Source organism: Artemia sp. Qi Xiang Cuo, chromosome 1, assembly GCF_049724085.1.
Source record: "Artemia sp. Qi Xiang Cuo chromosome 1, ASM4972408v1, whole genome shotgun sequence".
Taxonomy (NCBI): domain Eukaryota; kingdom Metazoa; phylum Arthropoda; class Branchiopoda; order Anostraca; family Artemiidae; genus Artemia; species Artemia sp. Qi Xiang Cuo.
The window spans coordinates 99,472,923-99,499,711 of record NC_142794.1 but is presented as its reverse complement, the minus strand read 5'-3'; the positions used below and the strand labels follow the sequence as shown (position 1 = coordinate 99,499,711).

Genomic DNA, 26,789 nt, shown 5'->3' with positions numbered 1-26,789 from the left:
GCGTTTAAAGTTTATGTGATCTTTTCATAATCCCCCTTCTACAGGCCATGGAGCCTTTGTGGGGATTTGTAGATTGTTATGTAATTATTTTACTGATATATGGAAAATAAATCTATCTATCTATCGATCTTTTTGTCATGGACGAAATAATGAGGATTTTCAAAAAAGGCAGAGGAATTAACAAAAAGTGCGGACCGTATTTTTCTGAATCTGTTTCGAAAGATTTGCGCGAAGTTTGATATAACCAGGACCGACTTTTTGCCGTGTTCGTTTCGAAAGAATGGCGCTAAGTTTGAAGTAACCGGACACAAAAAATAATAAACAAGTGTCGCATGTCCCGCTTGATGATAGAGTAAAAATATTTTTTACTATAGCACCAAAAATAGTTGTGAAACACGCAAATTTGGGCAATTTTAGCACTTTAGGAACTGACCGTGTTGGCAGTCTTGGTTTTCAAAGGCTCTGTCGTACTTTGTGCGTATTTTTTAAAGGTTCTGGCGTATTTTTTGTTTCATCTTCTGGCAAAACTGGCATACAGTCTGTAGTTTTTATTAAAAGGCTCAAAGTGCAAATAACTGAGAGAAAATGAGGATAAATTTTCTTTCTTTTATGCATGTTGTCCGGCAAGCTGTTCGGTAAGTAGTAAATAAAATCAGCAAAATAAACTATATTTCAATGCTAATAAGGTAAAAAAGGGAAACATCACAAAATAGTAAGTTCTTGATTGAGAAACTAGAAATTCAGAAATTGAAAGATAGACAGAACTATGATATAGAACTAGAAGATGTCTCTTGAGCCTGCTGAGTCATGTATTCGGAGTCATTGGCAGCTCCCTGAAAAGTAAACGGCCATTATATAAATTAACTACATAATACCTTGTTACTGGTTCTACGCGCTAACCCCCTGAAATACCCCCTCCAAAGAAATCCCCCAACACAATTTCATTCTAGCTGAAAAATCCCACCCAGAAAATTTCTCGCGGATGATCTCGGGGTGAAAATTTTTTCTAGGCGTATATGAAATTGATATCTACTCTCTTATGATTTCTGGGAATATTTCTGGTCTCACCTGTTTATGTTAGTAATGAATAGCATTCAACCCCAATATGAGCAGAACTTATTCCGTACTGGAGGGGGTCTGCCCCTTCCTAACCCACACCTCCCCTTCAAGGTCACAGAAACTTCAGAGTGTGCTCATCGGATCAGAAATTGAGAATTCTAGTCTTTTTTTAATGTCCAGAGGGATTGGAGACCAACCAGCCGCGTGAGGGTAGAATTTTCCGGGAGGAGGTATTTTCCAGAGGGTCTTTTCCGCGGGGGGGGGGGAGAGGGGGGTGAAACTGGCCACTCTTATTACTGATGGGCTATACACAGGGTTGCCACCTAGTGAGAAAAATCATTAGTTTTCAGTGATTTTTAGGTTGATTTAGTGATTTTCTTCAATAATCTAGTGATTTATATAATGATTTAGCGATTTTTCTCTGTTTAAGCAATATAAAAAACCACTAGAAATAGTGATAAATCACTAGGGGCAGCAAACCTGTCTACAAACTCACCCGGTAGTATCTTATCGGCTTTTTTTTATCACCAAGTAATAGCAGTTTTGACTTTTCTTGGGGTTACCAGTAGGAGGCTCAATTATAATATTCACTATAGAATAATTGAAAATTAGATGGGAACGTTATTCATATGTAAATCGAAAATCTATTCATCTCCATTGCAAGCTGTTTAAAAAGGCACGTAATTCTGGGATTTAATAACACTGTTAATTAAGATTTATTTATTTGAAGCCAAAACCATGTCTCTAAGTGACCAGTAGGCTACTACTTTATGAAATCCACTTTAGAATAATTGAAAATTAGACGGTAACATTATTCATATGTAAATTGAAAATTTATTCATCTCTAGTGCAAGCTGTGTAAAAAGGTAGGTAATTCTTGGATTAATTACACTGGCAATTAAGATTTATTTATTTAAAGCCAAAACCATGTCTCTAGGTATCAGTACGGAAACTGGAAATTTGTCTCATTGCAAAAAAGTAATAAAGAAAAAAAGTAATTTCTGCATAAACTTATGATATTGCATCAAGGCCACATCCAGGGGGAGGGGGGTTAGACCGCCCCCCCCCCCAAAATGTTTGTCCAACTTTAAAACATAACAAACATGCATATAAACAAATTTTCGATGTATTTTTGTACAGTTTTTGTGAGCCTCCCCCCCCCCTCCCCCACAAAATTCTAGGATACGGTCCTTATTACATGCACAAAATAAAACAAATAGGTCTTTTTTTTAGCTAACCAATTCGATAAGACCTAACATATTTTAGCAAACAAATTTTTGCTGAGGCATATTTTTCTAGATAATGCTCATTCCTCTCCAAAGAGTTGTCATTTTGATGGGAATTCCGTCAAATTTTTCTATGCAATGTCGTAGAGGACGGGAATTTTTTTTTTTTAATTTATGATCTATAGACTGAGATCAATAGCTTGTATGATGTTTTTAAAGTTTAACCCAAAAGAGACAAAAATATGAGCAGAAGTGAAAAGTAAGACCTTAAGTAAATAGGATTTGAAAAGTAAGATCTTAGCAGATTACTTACTTACTTAACTCCCATCCGGCCGGATTGGCCGACTCGGGGCTTCTCCTCTGCCTGAACTATGGCAAAGCTTCTTATACGATTCCCTGTTCGCTGCAGTCCGAAGGAGTACCGACAGGGGATGGCTGGGAAAGTTTTCCCTCCAGCGCTTGGGAGGTCGTGCTTTTGGACGGGAGGCATCAATCCTTCCTTCAAACGCAATTTTTGGAAGTTGGGCTGGGGATATCCGCTGAACGTGGCCTAACCATCGAAGCTGTTGAAGCTGGATGGTCTACATGATGGTCTGGGAATAGTTGAGCGAAGACAATAGCCGTTCGTTTGATATTCGGTCAAGGTAGGTGACGCCAGCAAGCTTCCTCATGTATTTTGCTTCAAAGGCCACCTTTCCGCGTTTGTCTTCTACTTTTAAGGGACATTTCTCTGCTCCGTACGGTGCCACAGGAACCACCCCAGGTCGAAAAAGTCATATTTGTAGTTTCAGTGACAGATGTTTTTTTTTACAGATCGATCACAATGACTTGAAGCATGCTGAGGCAAGGGCGAGGCGTCGTTTAATTTCTTTTGAAGAGTCGTTTTTTGAAGTAAGCACACATCCAAGGTAAAAGAAAAGGTAAACCCACACCATCAATTACCCCAGGGTCATAATTTTTCTGGGTTGAATGCCAGTATCTGTATGCCACGTTACCTTCATGGCTTTTGTCTTGTTAGCATTGATTTTCATCCCAAAGGAACTAGCTGCATGATCAATATCGTTAGCGCTTGATTGCAGTTCCTCTAGTTGTTCGTTTAGGCGATTAATGCCATCGGCGTATGCAAGCAAGTCAAAGAGGTGTCCACTCATGAGTGCTCCCGTGTCATTGGTCACTAGTGTCAGTACATCATTCAGGAATAGGCAGAACAGAGTGGGGGAGAGTAGGCATCCTTGCAGCACTCCTGAAGAGGTTGAGAATTCTTCAGTAAAGCCTTTGCTGGTCTGCACCATGCTTATCGACTTCTCGTACATGCTCTTGACAACGTCAATAATGTCAGTGGGAATACCGTAGTGTGCCACTAAGATGTTAATCAATCTTAGCAGATTGATTAACACAAAAAGGGCAAATGGTGATTACGCACCAAATAGTCATAATAAAACTTGGGTAAAAAGAACATCATACAAAAACGTTGCGTCAAAAATTTAATAAAATAAGCTTTACACAATAAATGGTCAATAAAGGAAATGTGAGAAAAGAGGGAGGGGGGCATTCCAGTTACATAATGAAGAAAGTAATACAAGATCTTACTATACAAAGGACATTAAAATTAAAAAAAAAACTGCTAAACCAATATTATGGCCTATTTATACCAGAATTAATTTGGAAAACAACTTTTCCAAAATACATTTTCAAAGAAAAATAAAGAGCTACATTAAACCCATGACAAGCGAAAATAAAGTAACAAACATGAATCTCTTCGCTCTTTACTGCGCCCACTTTGCTCTTTATTTAGGCAGCGCAATAGCGCCGCCTATGAAACCGTAATTTTTCGAGATTTTGCAGTTGTTTGTTTCAAAATATTGACGGTTTAAGGGCAGTTTCACATTTCAACCGGTGTTGCTACGCTAGATCGTGAAAATGAAAAACAAAACTAATTAGCTATTTTGACAACGCTCATGAGCTCACATATGGGGGGAGGGGGGGGGGCTCAAGGTCGTACCAAGGATTTTGTTTCAGATTTTTTTTTTTTGGTGGGGGGGGATTACACAAGAAAACCTCAAAAACGCATACACAATTTGCTTCTGTCCATTTTTGTCGCGTTTTTACGACTCATACAAACATTTCGGGGGGGGGGGGCAAGCCCCCTAATCCCCTTGGATACGGCCTTGGGGAGGGGGGCTCCAGTCCCCCCTGACTGAATGATTCTGCCTTATATTTCTGTTTCGAGATTTCTATTAGGCCTGTAAAGTATTAGAAGTGCAGATTAGACCAGGTAAACCCCCCCCCCCCTAAAAGTCAGCTTATGGGCGCCCATGACAACGCTTCCTGTCCGTGAAATTCAAATATTGGCAATTTGGTGTATTCCAAAAGACAACTACACTTTCAAAGAAAAGCCACGTTTTCTTAGGCTCTTTGTCATATACTTTTGGCTTATTTTTTTAATTTTTTTTAGCCACGTTTCTTTCTTTTAACTTTGCGCCTGCTACTACCAAAAACTCACAATTGCAATCGGAAGTCGTTTTCATTAATGACTGAATTCTCGATTTTTCCTTATCTTGAGATCATTATGGTCGATGAGGGTTTTACTTAACCAATTCGAACAAAAAGTTTTCACTTTCAATGTCCTTGGTATTTGAAGATTAAAGAGACGAGGTCTTGTCAAAAATCCTATAAAATGAGATTTAGATTCTTTTGGTGCCAATTTGTATGTCTTCTTCGTTATTATCATATTGATAATTTTTTCTATTTATTTTGCATTTTGCTGGCATGCACAATCTTAAACGTATGGCCGGAATATTCACAATAAAAAGTTATATCTTCTCTGTTCGTTGAATTAAAAAAAAAAAAAACATAATAAGAAGGTATGCTGGTTACCACGAGGTCATGTGGTCAGTACGTGGTTACATTTCCTAGCCTAGTGTTTAGCACGCTAGAATTGAAATCCTTTTTCCTTGAGGACAGGGGGTTCGATTCCCGTTGTTGCATTTGGAAGCATAGAGAAACATTTTAATTAAATCCTACTCCCCCTTCATCCCTCAACATTTAAGTGAAGCCCCATGAAGAGTAAGCAGCAGCGTTGCCAACGCTTTGAGATAAATTATACCAGTTTTGTGACCAAAGTTGTACCACAAGAGATTAATTTGTACTATCTGAACAGTAGGTTAAAAAATGTACTATCTAGCCGGTAGTTATGTTTAATTGATTTTGCTGAAAACTGAAAAAAAAGTTCTAGGGCAAGAGCAGGAAAAATAAACCCAAGGCAGCAGCAACCTCATAGCTTGAAATATGAAGAATGCTTCTATACACTTCCTCAGCTTAACAATATAGCAGTCCCAAACCGCTAAAAACATTTTAGAAGAAGGTTTCAGTAAAATTTTCCGAAAGCTTTCTCGAAGCTGATTGTTGGAATTAATCCTTTCTTTCGAAATTTTGGGCATTAAAGCGAACAATGGATAAAGTAATAAAACCGATATGACTCACACCCTTCTATTATAGCTGGTACGCAATTACAGATCACCAAACGTAGCATAATTTCATTACAAATAAAGCGAATCAACTTGGTTGAATCCAGTACTATCACCGTTATTTGTTTTGGAACGTGGGTCAGTGGCGTGACTCTATAAGCTTAGCCAGTCGTCCCAGCTGTAAATAGGTACCTGGAGAAATATGAGGAAGGTAAACAGGAAGGATGTGCAAAAACATAGAATGGCTGGCTCCCAGCCCCCCATTGCACTTCCTGGCTAAAGGGCCATGAAACGGAGATCAGCACCGTCGGCAGGAGCTGTAAAGTTCAACGCCGTATTTTTTACCTTTATATGCTGGCTGTGACTAACCTGCGCCGGCTATAGATTTGTCGGAGCTTTACCAACCAGGTATGATTTTAATAGCCGTCAATTAGTTGTCGGATATACCTCCAAAGAAATTAATTTTACCAAAAGTGTTACTTATTATTTTTAAAGAGTCAAAATTAAATGTGAGGATTTAAATAGTTTATAGAGATTTTCGAACATGTATATTGTGCCTGCCAATAGGGTAGAGGGTGAGAATCCAACAACATTTTTAGCCCTTCGGCCTACTTCCTGCATTTGACCAGATAAATATCCTTTGAGTCATCTATGCCTAAAAAGATAGTTGAATGAAGAAAAGATTACCATCTTTGGCGAATTATATATTTTAACAGATGGTGCTATAATTTCATAGTGAAAATTAAATAATTTGCAACTCTGCTCGTAACTTGAAGCAGTTCTTGAGAAGGAGCTATAAGCAAACCAACCCGTGGCAAACCCAAAACTTAAAAAAATACATCAATAAAATTTAATTGTCTTGTAACAGCCGTGGAGGCGTATTCAAATGTTTTTTGAATATTCTATTAAAAAAAAAAAACTATAGTAAATCTTGGTCTAGTACCATGCAGTCTATCTTGGCTCGCTTAAAATCGGATATTTTGGAGTTAAGAATATTCGTTTAGAGAGGAAAATATTTGTTTTCGAACAATTAACTTCATTTAGGAAAAAATTAGTCTTGGCTAAATAAGTACCGTAAATGTTAAACATTTAAAATATATAATAATACAACTAAACGACTTGATAGTAGTGGGATAAATAATAATGGCAATAACCAATATTATTAATAGATTCTGAGAGTGTGCCGTAACACCAAACATGGGTTGCAATTGGGAGGGGGGGGGGATGTCCTTCCAGAGTGGAATCACCCCCCCATTGACTTTGAAAATATTTATATTTTTATTGAAAAAAAAACAGCGATTCGTACCCCTGAATATAAGGTTGTTTAATATAATTCCCAATACTAAACATTCTACTACAATTCATCAAACGACTTTTAAATATTAAAAGCGGGAGAAAATTCGTCCGTACCTAGATAGTGCTATTTGTGAAATTTCAAGAAAGAGCTAAAGGATGTGGATTTCTTGTGATAATGGGAATTAATACTACAAATGAATACAAAAAAAACCTAAAAATAGCATAAATTAAGATCAATAGTTAAACTAAACATGAAATTTACTAAACTTACTACAAAACAATACATGAAACTAAAAATAAAGAGATTAGAAAGAATAAATAATCCGCTAATTAATTTTCCATACATTTGAGAGGAAAGATTGAAATAGCAGAAATGTTGACAAACTTCAGTTTAAATTTGTATTACAATCTTATTGTGCCTCGGTTTACAATTCGGCTACAAGTTCTATTACATTCCTTTTTGTGCAAATATGAACAAACAGTATGAAAGAATTGAGGTGGTAAGGTAAGATAAAAATTTATGCATCAAAATGGCTTTAAATCCCCTCCCCGCTGAAAATTTCCCCCGGAAAATTCCTAAGTAACGTTCTCTCCATATGTAAAATTATACATCCAAAGAGAAAGAAAAGCCAATAAAAAGAATTCTGTAGAATCTACGGAAATTCCTCCCAGAAAATTTCTGTAGTTTTATGCTTGGTAGATCATTTGATTCTATTTTTGTTCATTTTGGGTTTAATGGAGTTCTTTACCTTTCTTTGAAAAATTATTTCGTGGAAAAAGTTGTTTATTTAATGTCAATAAAAACCGAACAGAAATTAATTTAAAAGACTTTTTCCACAAAACAAATTTTTCAAAGAAAAGTAAAGAGCTCCATTGAGTGAAAAATGGGTAGAAATAAATTCAAATAATTTTCAAGTTTTGCTTTTAATCTAACTCTACTTTTACCTTGCTTGCTTAACCTTGGTTCAGCTGGTTCTAGGAGTTTTCCCCCCCCCCCCCTACCACCCCAAAAATTTCCTCCCAGAAAATTTTCTCCTCACTAAAATTATTCCCGTGCTTCCAGTGAAAAACAATGTCAATATTCCATGTATTGTTAAACACACACACACACACAAAAAAAAATTAAATTAAAAAAGTGTGTGAAAACAAAACTCACAAAGAACAGCAATAAATGTATGCATGCATATTAAAACCAAAGCACGCAAAAATTAAATATGAAACACGAAAAATATAAGTTAATAATTTTAAAAAGTCAGTCAGGGATAACAAACAATAAAGAAAGATAAAAATAAAGGAATATTTGAAATCAAAATAGGGTAAAAACAATATACATTCGAGTTAACCAGTAAGATTAAAATCAAACGCGGTATTAGCAGACACCCGGATAAAACAATCACCGGGGAAGAATACTCAAAGAAACTCTAGTTGACAGAAGCTACGCATAAGAAAGAAGGAGAAACAGAAGATAGGTAAGTATTATTACCCGTGACGATTTTGGTCAATGAATAGCTAACAATTCTACTATTACTAAAATTTCCCCGTAACATCGAGCCATCTTTGGCGAAAACAGCTGCGAAACCTCGTTCTTCGCCTTTATCTATTCAAAGCATCTCCTCCCATGAAGCTTTAATATCATTTAAGTTGTTTCTTATGATCTCTCCCGACCTCGATCTGGGATGAACAGCTTGTCATTTGAACACAGAGGGATGTCTAAAAAGGAGCTGGGGTTTTCCTCCCCAAAAAATTCCCCCACACACAAAGTTAAGCAGCCAAAGAGGAAGTACAAAATAGGCACCTCAAAATGTCAGTCAGATGTCCTAAGGGATAACAAAAGGACCAGATATCAAAAACAGCTTTAGGACAGGGGCTGGTTGGTCTCCAATCACTTTAAACACATAAAAAAAAACTAGTACTCACAATTGTCGACCAAACAATCGTCCTTTGAGGTTTCTACGACCACGAGCGGGAGGTTGGAGGTGAGGAAGGGGCAGACCCCCTCCTATACAGAATAAATTCTGATAATTTTGGGGTTTATTGTTACTCTTTACTTTCATAATAACAGCGTAGGCCTGAAATATTCACAGAAAAGCCAGAGGGATTAAATATCAATTTCTAAAACTCCAGTGGCGGATCCAGGCCCCCCCCCTAGTGTATTGTAAATTTTTTTAAGTTACTTAATGAGCCCAAGTTTGCGTTAGTCAAACTTGCTTACAGTCCAAATGCATCGAATAAACTTATTTGCGCCCCCTCCTAATTTTTTTTTATCGGATCAGTCTATTCTGCGCCCCCCCCCCTAAGGAAATCCTGGGTCCACCCCTGTAACACTCCACCCTGCCCATTAATTAGAACCAGTTCTGTATTAACAAATAAACTTTCAAATGGGGATAGAACGGCAGTGTGGTCTAAGAAAACAACACCTAATTTAAAGGTGTTATGTCGAAAACAGTTCTGTATTTAACTGAAGGCTTAATGAGAATTAGGATGTTTTGGGACTAAAATGCACAATTTGAGATATATGCCCCCTTCCAAAGTTTATACGATGACTTTTCCCATAAAAACCTTATATCTTAACAATTGACAACTTTCCTAACTTTCAGCCCTAGCCCTAGGGACTGAAAGGGGTGTGCCGAATCCGGAGGCATGGTTATTTGTCAAATGTAAGTCATACGATTACCTAAAACCAGGGGCGTCTCGAATGGGGAGGGGGGGGGGGGGCCACCCAACCCCCAAATTTTTTGGCATTCGGTAAAATTTTCGCCAAAGGTGAAAGTTTCGGCAGAAATTTAGCAAAATCGGGCGAAATTTAGCAAAATTCTTGATTTCTGCCGAAAATTCGTTATAAATCAGGTAGCAATTTGGTACAATTTACAAAGATCGCCCCCTCCCCCCAATAAAATGAGTTTCGGGACGCTTCTTCCTAAAACTGTCCTTAGACAATATCCTTGGAGAATTTAGGAAGAAAAAATAAATGATTTTTTACTCGAAACCAGTTCTTTTTTGCTAGGAAATGGAATATTTGTTAGCGATAAGTAAAAATAGAATCATGGTACCAAGTGTAAATAATTCGGATGAAATTACTAGGTTACCTAATGCCATGGTTCAGCATTCACAAAGTGTACAGTGGAGAAATAAAAATTTCTACTGATGAATGAGAGATGATAGGTCGTTAGCACAACTGATGTCGTGAAGTAGCAATGACATCAATTGCATTCTGTTGCCACTGATGAGGAGGTCAATGACAATGACTTAAAGATTCGTCAATGACGTTAATGACAATGACTTAATGATTCGTCAATGACGCCAATGACAATGACTTAATGATTCAATTATGGGAATATTACTGATTTAAATTGAAATCATTAAAAAAAAAAAAATGCCAAACCTCTTTAATTCTCATTAGTTGAGTTAAAGCCTGTGGAAAAACGGGCCTAATACTATTGATTTCAGTCTGTGTGAGGTTATCCAGCTTGGCATGAAAACCACCGTCTGCAACAAACTGGAGGACAGAAGCACGTAATTTACTAAGACGCAAATCCCAAATACTCTGAAAGACAAAGATGAAATTGACGCAGTTAATGAATGCTTCAAAGTTGATCAGTCAATATTTCAAAAAAAAATTTGAATATAAAAAATAAAAGGACTATCTGAAATATGCATTGTTGACAACGACGTTGCATAGTCAAACTACAGAAATGTTTTTTCTGGAATAAATGGAAACATTAAATTAATGACAATATGTAGAATGAATTACAAAAAAAAGCAAATGAAATTATATTAGAGGTATATAACTATTAAGGATATATAAGGACAGTATAAAGGCAAAGGGTATATATCTATTTACATACTTTTCTAAATTCGAATCTGCCGATTGTTCGCCTGTATTTGCCAAGCCAGTTACCATTAGTACTGCCATTATTAATACATAAAAACTCATATAAAGTTAACTAAAAATAGTCTTCCAACAGCGGCTTTCCAAAGTAAAAAGACACGTTAAATTTCAAAATTAAAATATAATAGTTGAAACTTGAACAGAAATTATTATGAATGAATAAATGAAACATAAAACAGACATAATTTAAAATGAATAATCGCATCGGACGTAAAGATGACAGATACTGCCATAAAAAAATGAATTCTAAAATTAGGAGAGATAAACGGGCGTATCCAGGATTTTCATTCGGGAAGAGTAATATTTTTCGTTGAGTATTTTACAAAAAAAAACTTGAAAATCACATCAAAATTTGCTTACATGCATTATTTTACGTTTTTATGGGTCAGATAAAAACTTCAGAGAGTGGGGAGGGACTCGGTAGCCCCCCTCCTGGATACGGCCTACAAACTAAGCCCTCTAAACGATCTCAGGGCAAGAGCGTGATATTGTGCTCTACTGAAAACAGTTACGAGCAGTGTGTTCTTTAACGTTAAAACAAACTTAAAAAGAAAGTTCAAGTTTCAGTCGATATTCAATTGGTTTATTAAATAAACAAAAGAAGATAAAGAAACACTTAAGACACTGCTCTATGCCAAAAAGCACGTAGAGAGCCATAGGCAAGACCATGTTAAGGGGGGGGGGTAGATGGTTTGACCCTCCCCCCGAAATGTTTGTCCGACACGTAAAAACGTAATAAAAATAGATATAAAAAAAAAACTTCGATGCGTTTTAAAGTTTTTTTGTACCCCCCCCCCCCCCCAAAAAAAAATGTTCTTTTGTAAAATACCCCCGAAAAAAAAAATCCTGGATACGGTCCTGCCCATAAGCATAAATCTTTATTATAAAAAAAAAACAGTACAGTTCCCACTACACTCTGATACAATCGTATACCTCCTCAATTAAGAGAAAGCAATTTTCTCTCCATAAAGTACTTCACGTCACGATAAGGCTCCCCTCCAACATTTTCTTTACTTAATATGAAATTTGGCATTTTCATTTTCTGATAATATTTATACTTCACCCTTCTTAACCCCAAATAAAAAAACATATTAATTGCATATTTGGTTTTTATCTTTATTTTCATGTATATTTTTAAAAATTAATTATACCTCATCCTACAAGGAGGGGTGAAACAAGTTTAGTTGCCTCATAAAGTAAGAAGTAATTACAACTCATCCTAACAACAAAGCTAAATTATATTTATACTTCATCTAACAAACATGACATAGCTATCCCGTTACGCAATTTTATTCCATCAAAACAACTTTTTCTACCATTTTAAAAATTACTTATATCTAAGACTTCCCAATAATCCTTTGATAGAAATATGCACTTCTTTTATTCTTTAATCATGCACAATGATTTTTTTTTGTTATATGGCTTATCTTTGTAAAAAGCCTCTAATGTGTATATGTGCCTTTCTCTCTAATCTATCTTTTTTTAATCAATTTTGAATATGATTTAAACTTCACCCTATTAAAAAGGTTGACATCACACCAACAATAGCGATGTGTTTTTGGAAACCCTTGCTACACTTTAATCAGCTCCTAATTATATTACTTTTTTGTTCAAGTCTATTCTTTTATCTCAAATTGTAACAAGAAGAAATGAGATTGAGAACACTGTGGCCACTAAATCCCCAAAAAATTATGAAAGAAACCAAATATAGTCAAGAATTCTAACAAATCTCACAGGGCAATACATCTGCACACACCCCTGCCAAACTCCAATTTAGCTCTTATTTATTTAGTATTTTTTCACATTTACTTTTCAAATAATAATTATACCTCACCCTTTCAAAACCTAACTCAAAGACCCTTTAATATCACATGTGAATCTTATCCTATTTTTAAATAATAATTAAAACTCATCCTAGTGAGAAGGCTTAGAGAATTTTAGCAACTTTATGAAGGGAGTGACAATTACAACTCATCCTAACAACAAGGGTAAATAATATTTATACTTCCTCCTACCAGCAAAGGTGGCATTGTTAACCAGACTCCTTATATTTATATCTACCTTCTTTTGCTTTGTTTTGTACTGAGGTTGCCCTTTATGAATACTATAAACCTTAAAAGCTATGCCCAGTATGATCTGATGTCTTTTACACACAACAACTGTTTGTCATGCACCTTTCAGTAGTAGGCTAATAAAGTCAATTAAACCAATTTGAGTTCTTTATCCTTTTCTGATTTAGTTTGGACAAATTGGACTTTCAGAACCGGGATGGACACAGAGACTGGATGGGGTGCTTAATTAGGAAAAAAGCACGAGTGAGTTTGGTTGTTTTCCATTTACCATTCACTCTTAACAGGGCATTAGAACTTACAGTTTCTGATAAATGTAAAACAAAAAATATAATCCAATCCAGTAAAAAAGAAAAAAAAATTCTACATACGCAAATTTCAGTAAAGATTTCAAACAAAGTTCCTGGAAGCTTGGTAAACTTGAAATAAAGGCAAGAATGGATAATTTCTTTTTTAGATCAATACAGAATTTGCCAAACAATTTTTATAACGTGATAAGAAATGAAAAATTTGGGGATTTGGGTCTAAATTTTGTTCTTTCAAGCTTCACACCTCCCATACAATGAATAAATTGTCTGAAACATCTTAATAGTTTTCTTGTTAGTGGTCTTAGAACAGAGGATATACCTTCACAAGGCCTCGCATTTCATCAGCATCATCAAAATCCCTAAGTCCATTGGTAAGGAGAATGTGAGTCACTTGGAAATAATTTTCTGATGGCATTTTTGTGAATCCGGTAGCTGCAATTTCCTCATCTTTTATAGTCCTTAGTTGATCAACTGACATCCACTCAGGAGGTAATAATTTACACTTATTTCTTTGTCTAAGATTGATAGCAACCCAAAGAGGAACCTCAGCAGGAATTCCAGGTCGAAATGGGCCAAAAACACCTTCTGCTAGTTGAACTACTGGACCGGGCACCTTAGGCAAGACCATTACAGGAGTGTGCTCAGCTAAAAATGCCAGGTCGCAAGGGTCTAAAACTGTAGCCATTATCTATGAATATATAAGAACGTTAGAGAACTATTATCTAAAACAAGCAGGTACATGGGGGGGGGGGTGAGGGATTAAACAAAAATATTTAAAATCAGATTACTTTTTTTTTTACTGAAAACATGTTAAGTGGAAATTTCCCCTATGGCACACAGAAACCTCTGTATAAATTATCCCATACAAATATTCAAATTTCAACATCCTTAAAGCACAACATTTTTTTTCTAAATACAATTTATCTTTTCATTCAGAAAGTCAAACCTTGTTGAAGTTGGATTTAAATTGATTTTTCTTTATCCACTGAGTTAATAATTAAATCATTATCTAGAAATGTATAAATCCTTAAAAAATTGTGGTTCATAACAGGCATGGGGGGTGGGGTGTATTCTGGTTTGTGCTCCCCTTCAAGTGCAAAATATAAAAATGTTTACAGTTTTGCTTATAATTGCTTACACTATCATATTATTTGCCTATTTTGCAATTGATTTCCCTTGAAACAAAATCCTGCTCACAAGCTAACTTTGAAATCACAATAAACTGAATCATTTCTTGTTACTAATGCTAAATAATGAACAACGACTCAACAAGACTGTTCCAATAATAAGGATAATGAATTAAATTTAGATCCACTCAACAGCAACACAAGTAGAGCAATATAACAAAAGCGAGAATAGCACAACAAAAATATCACTTACTAGTAGAGCGGACAGATTAAATTGTGTAGAGGGCCTGAAGAAAAAAAAACATTTTCTTTCAGCTTGGGACTTACAGACTCAAAAGATGAGAGTAGATCAGCAAAATATCTTTGTTGAATAGTGGTATTATGATACCATCATATAAGGTAAAGGAAAAATTTACAAAATCTAAAATAAAGTATGCAAAACTCTCACAGATCTTTTTTTAAGAAGTGGGCAAATCTCTGCAAAAACAAAACAGAATGATCACAAAAACTTGAATATAACTTATCAAGAGCCTTCTAAGAGTATTGCCTTCATTTTGAAACAATTTTAGGATAGTCAACTTTCAGCATGGGACCTTCTTAAACGCCTTAGCCAGGTCAAGGACAAAAATATAAACTGCGATTTCTTTTTCTGTGAGCTGAGTAATTTCATCATAGGCAGTGAGCAAGTTTGATTCTGTTGACCTGCGTTTCCTAATACCATGTTAACAGTTTGGCAAGAGATTGTTGGCCATCTGGTGTTGCATGATTGCATACTTTACCATGCCTTCTGTAATTTTTGAGGGGACAACTCATAGCAGTTTTTACTGCTCTTGCTGACACTGAATCATTGGGAGAAAGTCTACTCCTCTCCAGCATAACGTTAAACGTGTCTTTGATTCCTTAATTCATCTGTCCATGCTTTTTCATATGGCAAAGCAAGCGGTTAACCCATCAGTTGTCAATATTTTCAGGGATCTATATAGGAATCATAGAGTATGTTTAAAACTCCCCTCCTCTTTCCCTCTGCACTCAACTCTTTGTCAGTCCCAATTCAATTGTCTTAATTCTTGTGTGAGGCCAAACTCTTTGAATTCCGAAAATATTCCTGTGATTCCTCAGTACCCCAACCTTGTTAAGAAAGGAACTAGACAGGGAGCTATTACTTCCCCAATCCTGTTCAATAATGGCGTCCTGAACACCCAGGCAAAATGCCTTCCTTCTTGCATTCTTGAGGCAATCAATGTATCTCTTATTTTTTTATGCTAATGACATCTTGAATCTTAGCCATACAATCCACCACATTGAGAAGAATTTAAAATCCTCCAAGATGAATATGCCAAAAAATCAGATTGTCTTTCAGTCCTGATAAAACCAAAGTTGTTCTTTTCCATTGGTAAATTCCCTCTAAACCTTTTTTTTAAATCTGGACAGTTCTCTTATCAAATCCATAGACCACATTTACATACATGGGCCTTCCAATTGGCTCATCTATCGGCCACACATGCCATTTGCTAATATCTCGTGTCAAGCTTAAAATTAGTATTTCATATGCTGGAATTGTAGAAAAAAAACTGCAGTTCAACCATCACCTTCTATCATTCATTTACGATGCCATAGCCCTTCCACATCTGCTTTACATTGTTCCATTTTGGAAATTTTTTACAGTTACAGTTAAAAAGCACCTACAATCAATATTCTTCAGATTTGCCAAGTATCTTTTACATTTGCCTCTTAAAACCATGAAATTATCCATATGTATAGCCTAGCAGACCCAAATATCAGTATTAACAAATCTTTAATCAGTTTTCATAGGAATTTTCATTAGACATGATAATCAATTTGTTTGCAATAGAAGATGTGGAAAGAGGTGCAACAAACCTTATCAGAATCAAAGAAATCTTTGAAGGCATTGGCATGCTCCCACGGATCTGCCACATACATCTGGAAGATGGAGCTATTCCAACAGTACAGCTGCCTAAGTGCATATCATTTGCTATCCAACCAAAACTGAAAGCAGATCTAGACAGATTAGAGTCACTTGGAGTAATAGAATAAGTGGAAAAAGAAATAGAATGCTTTAACTCCATAGTCTTGGTTTGCAAATCAAATGGAGATTTGAGGATATGTTTAGATCCTGTCAATTTAAAAAAGTGGATAAAAAGACCTTAACATCTGAAACCTTGCTTTGAAGACATAGCAGCCTAGTGTCATGGGGCTAAAAAGTTTTTCAAGCTGGATGCTAGGAGTGGATATTGGTCAATGATATTAGATGAAGAATCAGTACATGTCACTACATTTAACATCACATTTGGAAGGTGTAGATTTAAAAGATACCTTTTCAGACTCATATCTGCACAAGGTGAATACAGAAAACGCATGGAGTCAGCATTTAAAGGCTTAGCAATAGGACTGATAGTCAATAACATTGCTGGAGCTGCAAAAAATTACAATAAGCATGATTGGATATTAAAGTCAGTGCTACAGAGAGCATGAGAACAAGGAGTGAGATTCAACAAAGACAAATGCATTTTTGGCCAAGAAAGCGTACATTATTTTGGGCACCTGTTGACAATCATGGGAGTCAAACCTGGTCCAATAAAACATGTGTTATCAGTGAAATGCCATTGCCATCAAACAAAGAAGACCTCCAAACACTGATGGGCATAAACAACTATCTATCTAGATACATTCCAAATTTCTCAACTCTGAATTAGCCACTGAGAGAACTAGCCAAGGCCAAGAGGTTATTACAGATGCATCACAGCATGGTCTTGGAGCAAGTTGATAGCAGATGGAGGTACAGTAGCATTTGCTTCATGTCCCTTATCAGAGACAGAGAAACACTATTCACAAATAGACAAAGAAACGCTGGGAATAGCTTTTGCATGTAAGTATTTTCATCATTACTTGTATGACCAGAAAGCACACATGACTACTGATCACAAACAGTTGGAGTCAATGCCGAGCAAATCAATGAACAGAGCGCCACCATGACTACAAAGAACTTGACATTACACTATTGGCCTGGAAAAAGTTTCTAGTAGCTGACACCCTGTCTAGAATGCATCTACCCAATGTAGATACCAATTTGCCTAGAGAACTAACTGGAGAGAAGAAAACATGTTGAGAAAACAATTCCTATTTCACAATATGCAGAATAATCACAGCTTAACACATTGTGCATGCAGCCTCTCTATACTTAATCCTCCCCCCCCATTATATGCCTTGGATTATAGCTATACATAAAAAACAAATCTTATTTCATAATATGCTGAATAATCTTTGTTAACATATTTGGCAAGGGAAGACCCTTTATCTTCACTTCTTTCCTTGTTTTTCCAAGAATTTCATGAATTTCTTAAGAAACTATATATTAATGGAGTATATGCCTTTACCCTTCTAATGTGCAACAAACATTTGGGGGGGGGAGGGTTCAAACCCCCCTGGATATGGCCATGGGTTGGGGGTTCAAGTTCAATCAAGTTCAATCATTTTATTATTAACATATACATGTATATAATTGACATAGGCCCATGGGGAGACAAGCTCGAAAAACTAGGCCTAGACAAAGATACAATAAAAATTTTTACGCTACAATACAAAGATAATTACGACGGCAAAGATACAATAATACAAAAATAATATGAAAGCAGCAGCTAGCCCAGGATCCAAATATAAATATAAATATATATAAAAAAAAAGAGAGATCAATATTATTAAATATAAATTCATACTAAAAGATAGCCGAGAGGCCCACATTCACATAGAACAAAAATCCAAACAAATAACTTAATCATATTATAAAGACACTTAATTAAAAATAATCCTGAACTAAATGAAATTTAAGATTCCTTTTTATTAATTGGATAGAAGAAAATTTATCAATAATATCCTTGTGAGCATCCCAGCACCGGGCTATTGACACAAATGGGGCGAATTTAGATCTCTCAGTACTATACTTGTCAATGTAGATACTCTTTTTTTGTCGCGTGTTATAACAATGTAAATCTTGTGATCGGGAGAACAAACTTTGATTGAGGTAATATGACCGTAATTTCTTAATGTCATAATTAACTTTGAAAATATTTGCTCCAAAAGTAAATTGTTGAGAAACTGGAAGTATAGCTAGATAAGAATATAAAGATGCTGTAGAAGACTTATTTGGAAGTGAAATAGGTGATGAAATAAAAAGTTTGAGGATTCTTACTGCTTTATTTTGTAAAATCTGTATTGGTTTAATATGGCTTTTAAATGTAGATAAATATACTAGAGAACAATAATTAATATTAGACTGAATTAGAGAAAAATAAATGCTTCGTAAAGCAGAGTAGGTCAAATAATGCTTGAACCTCAGCATTAAACCAACACACCTTGAAATCTTTAAACGTATATTTTGAATGTGTGTTTTTAAAGATAAGCTTTCATCAATCATAAGTCCAAGGTACTTTATCACATTCGCCCGAGATATTGATAATAGACACTTTGAAGAAGTAACTCGGGTAATACGAGGGCATATATTTGACTTCCTGCCGTAAATTATGAAATTAGTTTTTGATAAATTCAAAGTAATAAAATTTGCGGAACACCATTCAAGAACATTAGAAAATGCAGCATCAAGTTTTGTCTCCAACTCCTCGTCATTCCTCTTAGAAATTGAAACTGCCGTATCATCAGCAAAATGTGTGCTGAGCCATGGGATTGCCAAAGCGTGGTAAAGATCATTTATATAAATTAGAAAAAGCAGAGGACCTAGGACAGAGCCCTGAGGCACCTCAACCATGGAGGACTGAGGAACAGGCGAAGAGAGAAAATTACCTCCATCTATTCGTTGCTTTCTCTTATCAAGATAAGATTTAACTAGATCCAACGCCGGTCTGCGTACACCACAATTATCCAATTTACGAAAAAGAATACAATGGGATATTGTATCAAATGCTTTTTTAAAATCCAAGTATATTGTTGCTGGAATTTCACCTCTATCTAAGCATTCATGAATATATTGGATGAGAGCAATGATAGCGTGCTCAGTATTGTGTCCAGACTTAAAACCAAACTGGGAATTTGTGAAAAAATTAAACGATTTAAGAAAATCATAGAACCTCTTATAAATTGCCTTCTCAAATATTTTAGAAAATGCTGACAAAATAGAAATAGGGCGGTAATTTGATGGGTTTTCAGGAGATTCACCTTTGTGAAGCGGAATTATCCTTGCTTCTTTAAAACCAGACGGGAAAACTCCAGTTTTAAATGAAAGATTAATTATATGCTGTAATGGTAAAATTACTGCAGACAATATTTCATTAACAATTATAGAACTAGACCCGTCAATTCCCGCTGAATTACCTGGAGTTAGATCACACACTATTTTTGTTATTTCAGACCGAGAAATAGGCGTAAGAAAAATTTAATTACTTTGAGGAGATGGAAGGTATGAAGAAAAATGTTTATTACTGCTTGAATCAAACTGCTTCATTACTGATGAAACAATTTTCTCTCCTATACTAGCGAAATAAGTATTCAAAACATCAGCCACTTTCTCCAATTTGTTAGTCGTCGATCCATCTTCTAAACTAATAACTTCAGGCAACTTAGAATTCCTTTTTTTTTTAATAATAGAATTAATTAAAGACCAGGTTTTGCGAGGAGAATTTTGAGCTTCTTCGAAAGACTCTTTATAATACCTATGTTTCGACAATCGTATCAGTGCGGTTAATTTATTTTTGAAGATTTTAAAATTTTTAATATTATAATCAGTTGGATTCATTAACTGCTTTTTAAATAACTGATTTTTTTATTAACTGATATCAAAATTCCAGACGTTATCCACAGCCTTATAGGAAATTTTTCTCTGCAAATTTTCTTCGTAACAAATGGGCAACTAGAATCAAGGCAGCAATTGAAATTTCTTAGGAAAGTATCAGTTGCCACATCTGTATCCTCCGTGGATATTACATCCTGCCAATCCAAGAGACCAAGGCTTTCATTCAGGTGCTTTAATGTCATTTTATTTATTAACTGTACTTGACGTTCCCTACTTACCTGTGGTATTTTATAAGTAAAAGCTAAATCTGAAACCAGCAGGAAATGATCCGATATATCAGTTAAAATAGCAAAATTTGCTTTAACTCGTAAAGATGTAAAAATATTATCAATGAGAGAAGCAGAACCAGTATATACACTGTTAAAATATAGGTTCTAAGAACTTCAGGAATTTCTTAGAAAAACAAGGAAAGAAGAGGAGATAAAGGTTCTCTGCCTGAAAAATGTGTTAACTAGGATTATTATACATATTATGAAATAATAATTGTTTTCTTAACATGTTACCTGCAAATAAAACACAAGAATTTAGAATGTTCTGCATCTTCTCTCTTCCAAAACCAGACAATATTAGATCTTCATGTTGCCAACAACTTTCCCAATTGAGGCTGAAGTTCATATGGATCACTGGCATCATCATCCTTCTGGAATGAGTAGTTTTACAATGTCCAGCATTTGATCTAACCAGGTTGGTCTGGTCATTAGGGGTAACATCTCTGCATTTGTTGTTGGGTAAGGAGCTGGTTGGTTTGGTGTCACTGATATTGTGACCAGGTAAGTCCAGGCAAGAGAAACCTCCAAATGGATATTTGTAGGTTGTTTCTTTATGGGTGGCATTGTCCTGGATATCTATTTTTCTCAAGTGAATAAATCAGTGATTGCACCTAATCTTACCACTGCTATCTAGAAGTATGGGATAAGGTATGGGAGCTATTCAGTTATACCTACTTTTTTCCAGTGTTCATTTTCTTGCAGCTTCACCCAGACCTTTTCTCCTGCTGTAATAGGACTGAGATATTTGGCTAACTCTGTTGTAATACATCTGCTGGATTTTTCTGGGCATTTCTGCTTCTTTGTTCTATCTCTACCAGATATATGTTTTGCCATTAACACTTGTGGTACAATTGTATAAACCAAAGTTGTTGATTCATGCTCAACTGCACTGGAGACTAGAATCCCTCAATGGGTGTGTTCCTATACTCCAATGATGCAAGATATGGATTGCTTCTGCTGTCCAAAGCTTTCTCACTCTTTCCATTTGCCTGTAGATATTGTAGACTTGAGGTTATATATTCAATATTCCAGACTTCAGTGAATTTCTTGAACTCTTCCAAGGAAACCTAGAGGTCATTGTCAGAAGTCATTCTTTTGGGTATCCTGTATCTTGAAAAATGTCCTTTGAGCTTTACTATAACTTGATGTGAGTTGGTAGAACTCAACTTGTCTACTTCAAACATATGGCTGTAGTAGTTAACAGTAATGAGATATTTGCTATCTCAGAAAGTGAATAAACTGGCACCAATATGCTGGAATGGGTATTTTGATATGTGTGCTGAGTATTGTTTCTTTTTGTTGTCCTGGTACATATTTAGCAGACTTTGTACCTGGTGACCATTTCTTCAATATCTCTATTGATATTTGGCCAGAGAACTATTATTCTTGCTCTTTCCTTTGTTTTGACCATTCCTAGACATGAGATATGTAGTTGCTCCAAAATACCTTTTCTCACCAAGCTTGGAATGATCATCCTTTCTCCTTTCAAAAATCATGTCTTCAGTTGTCAATCAGTTGGTCATGATAATTCAAAAACAGGCATAGCAGCTGATGGCATACCAACCATCCTTTGGTTGTCAGGCCATCTCTTTTCTATAGCACATTTCAAAAACTTTTAGTTTAGAGTTGTTTGAGTCTCTAATCAGATCTAGTTTGTCATTTTACTCAATATTGGTAGATCTCTAAAGAATGTGTGCACAGCATATCTATTTCTTGATTCTGATTTGGGGTAGAATTCTACTTTATCTACTTTTGGCTATCTTGGAAAGGGATTAGGTTAGGAAAATGAAACTTTCAGGGATGTGTCTAAAGGGCTGAAGTATGGGTACGTATTTAGTAGCTGGGCAAGACATGAGAAGTGAAGTTTGGTTAATGCTAATGAAATACAATAAAGTATGATAAAAATATAATTTAAAAACAAATTTGAAAGAAAGTTTAGAGACAAATTTAGGCTATACAATTGCACATTAGGGGGGAGGGAGGGGTAAAGCATAGCATATATTAAATATGTAACCTAACTTTTCCTGGTACCTTTCCTGCCCCTTTCACCCTGAAAAATTAAAGTTTAAACATTTTACACAGAGTGAGCAATACCTCACAAGGCAGAGGAAACCTGTTCTTCAATAGCATCTTTGAGATTCTATATGCAGTTCTTCTTGTGTGCTGCCCAGCTACTAAATAAGTACCAGAGTATGTCCCATGAAGGTATTTTAAAGTAGGGTAAAAGACCAGTATCCAATTGAGCAAAATTATGTAAAACTTAAAACCTCATATCTTGTTATCAAATTGAAGTTGAAAAGGTTTGTATAGGCCAATGAATAGCTAAAAATCCAAGCTATGCAACAACATGGTTATTATTAAAATTATTTAAGATTATTCACTTAAGATGATTAGTTTATTGACTTACTTAGAAAGACCTCTTTTTGGAAATATCAATTATCCTATTTTAATGTATGTATCCTTTTAGTGTTTCAGTTTTATTCACATATATACAGAAAGCTGATTGTCTTCTGATTCTAAAATTATAACTTTTATTTCTTGATTTTTATTCTATAAATCACAAATATTAAATATATATTTCTTTCATTTCACTTGCTAGTCAAAACAGAGACCACACATTGGATTTATGATGACAAATTACTCCCACTGGGTTGGCTCTAGTGAGAGATGATTGGGTCTACACTTGCATTGTGTCATACTGTAGTAAAAAAGGGGCAGTCCAAAAACCCATTGCTATTTTTCCAAAATGCCAAAGAAAAGTGGTCTTTCCCAAAAAGAGGTCTTTTACCCTACCTACCTCTGCTCCTTCTCTCTCTAGAAGGTCCTGACCTTTAAAAATCTGTGTTATAAAAGATAAACCTTGAAAAAATAGATCTTCTGCTTAAATGAAGTATGATGTTTTTAGCTTCACAACTTTGCTCAATCCCAATTTTTAAGGTTTTAAAAATATCAAAGCATATTTCTGAAATTTTGAAAAAAAAAACATTGATAGGGCCTATGGTTTAAAATTCTACTCAAATAAATGGAATTACAGTTTCAGAACTAAAGTCAGACAAAAAGAAACTGATAACTGAAAATTAAGGTAAAATGTTGTTTTGTCAAAATTTCAAGAGGTATATAGGCTACCTGTCAAGTAGGCAAATTTCACGACCCTTTAGAGGTAGAAGGAAAGGATGTAGGCACTTTAAAATACCTTTCCTGGAAATAATTTAGCCTGTAGACCCATCCCTGGAAGTTTCATTTTCCTAACCTAACCCCTTTCAGTAAATTTCTAGGTGGCACTATAATTTAGCTAGGATGAAAGGGAAATTCATTGTATTTCATGACTTTCACATCTGTAAAAGGACAAATTACAGCACATATAGCTCTGAAGCACAGTAAACAAATAGGCTTAGACTATTAATTGCAAGGGGTTTCAATAACTTAATTCAAAAGCATTTAAATAGACTAAACATGATTGTTTATTGGGTCAATATCTACCAAATCATATTATTGAGTTAGGACTAAAGTGAATACACCATTTGATGCCTTTTTTATGCTGATTACAAATATAATAAGCATTTCTATCGGAACTGAATTTCAGCCCCCCCCCCCATAGACGCCCATTCAGGGTTAGGTTGGGTTAGGTATAGCCGATGTAGGGGGGGGGGCTGAAATTCATTTATGATAGAAATGCTTATTATATTTGTAATCAGCATAAAAAAGGCATCAAATGGTGTAGGCCTATTCACTTTATTCCTAACTCAATAATATGATTTGGTAGATATTGACTGTTTATTGACCGCAGAAAAACTAATCAATCACTAATGTTCCTATTCAATCTATTTGAGGTCACCTCACCTCTTCAAGGACTTTGTGACTAGATTGCAGGTTATGGATTGCCTATTCAAATAATTCACGAGGGAAATTTTCAAATAAAATTAGACATTGTTGCACTATTTTCAGCGAAAAAAAGAGCTTGTGCTATGAAAAATAAGCCAGTCAAAGTTTTGCATTAAATTCTAACTCAAGTTTTATCTTTGAGCCTATTGCAATAATTTAACACAAACTTTTAATTTGCGGAACGAGATTTTGAATTTATCTAATAATAAACCAAAGATCCACTGACTTACAATTGTTATTAACGGACCAAATAATTTTAGAGATATCACCCATTTAGTCGTCGCTTTCAAATTAAAGCAAAGGAAGTCACAAAGTTTGGTTGCCAGCTTCCCGGTCTACGAATATGTTTCCAAGCACCTGAAAATGTGTCATTTTTTTGAAAATATGTTTTATTTTTCAAATAATATTTTATCAAACGTCATTATGACCAGTGTGGTCTAAGAAAGTATATATTTAAAACCAGGGGTGCAGCTACAGTATTTTTACTGGGGGGGGGGGAGGGAGTAAGAGGGTACTATTGAAATAGGTGTTATTCAAGCGGTAGTGAAGAAAAGTAACTATTTAACAAACACGGCACTTGAAGAATTTAAAAACATTAAACAATACATTATAAACAATAAACACATATTGAATTATAAATATAAGAGCTGGTGTTTGGCTTTTACTAAAATTGTCAGCAATTAGCTGCTGCAGACGACAGTAGTAGAGTGTAAACAAGCTTTCGTGTGGGAAAAGGTGAATGAAGTATACACTCGGCTTTTTTCAGCCAGATTAACCACTAAGCCTGGAGTGCATATCCCCCTCCATTTCCCTTATGTCCAGTTTAGAATGCTCAATCTCATACTTAAACCAAGCTGTGCTCTAATAGCCCCGGGTATAACGCTATTCATTTACTCGTAATTTTGAATGGATGTTGACTCTGAAAGATTTAATTTGTTGTACTAAACTTATAATACACGTGATTTATTGAAATATTATTTATGATTTATTATCAAACTGATTTTGTTGCGGGTTCGCCAATTTATATTAATAAATACAATTGATATCAACGGGTTAAGGTCAAACCAAAAATCCTAGGCAGCGTAATAGCGCTGGCCGTATTTTAAATTTGAAGGAATTCAAAAAATAAAGTTAGAACTTTTAAATTATCCTCTGGGTATTTTTTTTTTTACAAAGAATATCCGGAAAATCTCAACAGTTCTTAGTATCATTGTCGCAAAAACCTTAAATTAATCAAAAATTGCCAGGGATGCCAATTGGAAGGGAAAATTGAATCCTAGAGTTTGAAAATTACCTTCCCCTTCGTATCTCTGTTTAAAATAATGAATTCTGTTAAAATTACAAAAAAAAAATCTTGTGTCAATCAGGGTATGGGGGGGGTTTACATTTCAGGAGGAGGTTACACTAAATATCGTTTTGGTGTCGATAATTCCCTTCACAAGCAAAGCATGGTCTCCTAATGCTGCATGATATACCTGATATTAATAGATTAAGAGAATGAGTTGGTACCGCTTATACGTGCACACAAAATTTCTAAATTGTGAGAAAAATATACATATTTTGTTTAAATTTAGTTCATTCTATTCTCAGCAGACATTTCGTACAGCATGCTGATGGAAAGATGGAAAGATCTAACAAGTGAAGCTGGCGGTGTGTAAAATGCGACTTATTTCAGTCATAATTTTCAGCACATTTATGTCAGTTCTTTTTTTGGAGCTGGTTAAAAAAAATTAGAAAAGCGAAAATAGCGATAAGTCACCATAGTATTGTACATAGAGGCAATTCAATATTTATGCGTTTCTATGTGAATCCAAAGCGCTAGGAGTCTTACTAGCACTTATTAGGCATTTCAGTGAAAAGAGAATCGGAGTTTAAATTCAATACTGGAAATAAAAATTAAAACAAGTCAATGATTCGTCGAACGGATCCCCTCTACCAAATTTCATGACCAAACGACAACCGATTTCGCCTAACTAGTTATAGTACGAATATCATTATAAAAAGCACTAAGTCTTATTTTCTTTTTCAATGATTTCTTTTTCATTCAGGAAATTATATTCACTTTATATCTACCTTCTTATTCTTCAATGGTTCCATTTCTGACCCATTTGGAGATGTAGAGGTGTATTCATTTCCACTTTTGACAGTTTAAAAAAAAGAGAATCTAATCTCGAAGTGATAGATTTTAGGGAATAACAGCACCTTAAATATCAGTGAAAAATTGACCTGAGTAAATGTGATGAAAAAGGAAGCATATAACATATTTCAATTTTGCCATTAACTAGGCTCATATTTTTACTTGATGACAAGGTTTCAAAGGCAGTATATTTGGAAAAATATTAATGTGGAACATATTATGAAGTGTAATCAAGGAAG

The 26,789-nt window shown here is 35.1% G+C and overlaps 1 protein-coding gene across 3 annotated transcripts; it reads right to left on the bottom strand.

The window, feature by feature from the left end:
- Window positions 1-652: 652 nt before the first annotated feature.
- Psf2 (DNA replication complex GINS protein PSF2-like protein) lies at window positions 653-24,441 on the bottom strand. Of its 3 annotated transcripts, XM_089097137.1 has the most exons (5): window positions 24,372-24,400; window positions 16,320-16,448; window positions 13,634-14,002; window positions 10,431-10,592; window positions 653-833 (listed from the first exon to the last, which is right to left on the bottom strand). In XM_089097137.1, exons 2-5 carry the CDS (start codon window positions 16,380-16,382, stop codon window positions 765-767), a joined length of 663 nt encoding a protein of 220 aa, XP_088953263.1. In that variant the 5' UTR covers window positions 16,383-16,448; window positions 24,372-24,400; the 3' UTR covers window positions 653-764. The 3 variants fall into 3 exon arrangements, with proteins under 3 accessions (XP_088953263.1, XP_088953273.1, XP_088953267.1); XM_089097147.1 differs by lacking the exon at window positions 16,320-16,448 and having other exon boundaries at window positions 24,372-24,441; XM_089097141.1 differs by lacking the exons at window positions 16,320-16,448; window positions 24,372-24,400 and adding an exon at window positions 19,257-19,277.
- Window positions 24,442-26,789: the final 2,348 nt, after the last annotated feature.

What these genes read in the sequence shown, in the direction of transcription:
- Psf2 (XM_089097137.1), bottom strand. Translation starts at nt 16,382, where the DNA reads ATGTATGTGGCAGATCCGTGGGAGCATGCCAATGCCTTCAAAGATTTC. An exon ending in ATTTCTTTGATTCTGATAAG is followed by an intron (nt 14,003 to 16,319) that starts GTTTGTTGCACC and finishes ATATATTCATAG; the next exon opens with ATAATGGCTACAGTTTTAGA. An exon ending in AACTAATGAGAATTAAAGAG is followed by an intron (nt 834 to 10,430) that starts GTTTGGCATTTT and finishes TTTACTTTTCAG; the next exon opens with GGAGCTGCCAATGACTCCGA.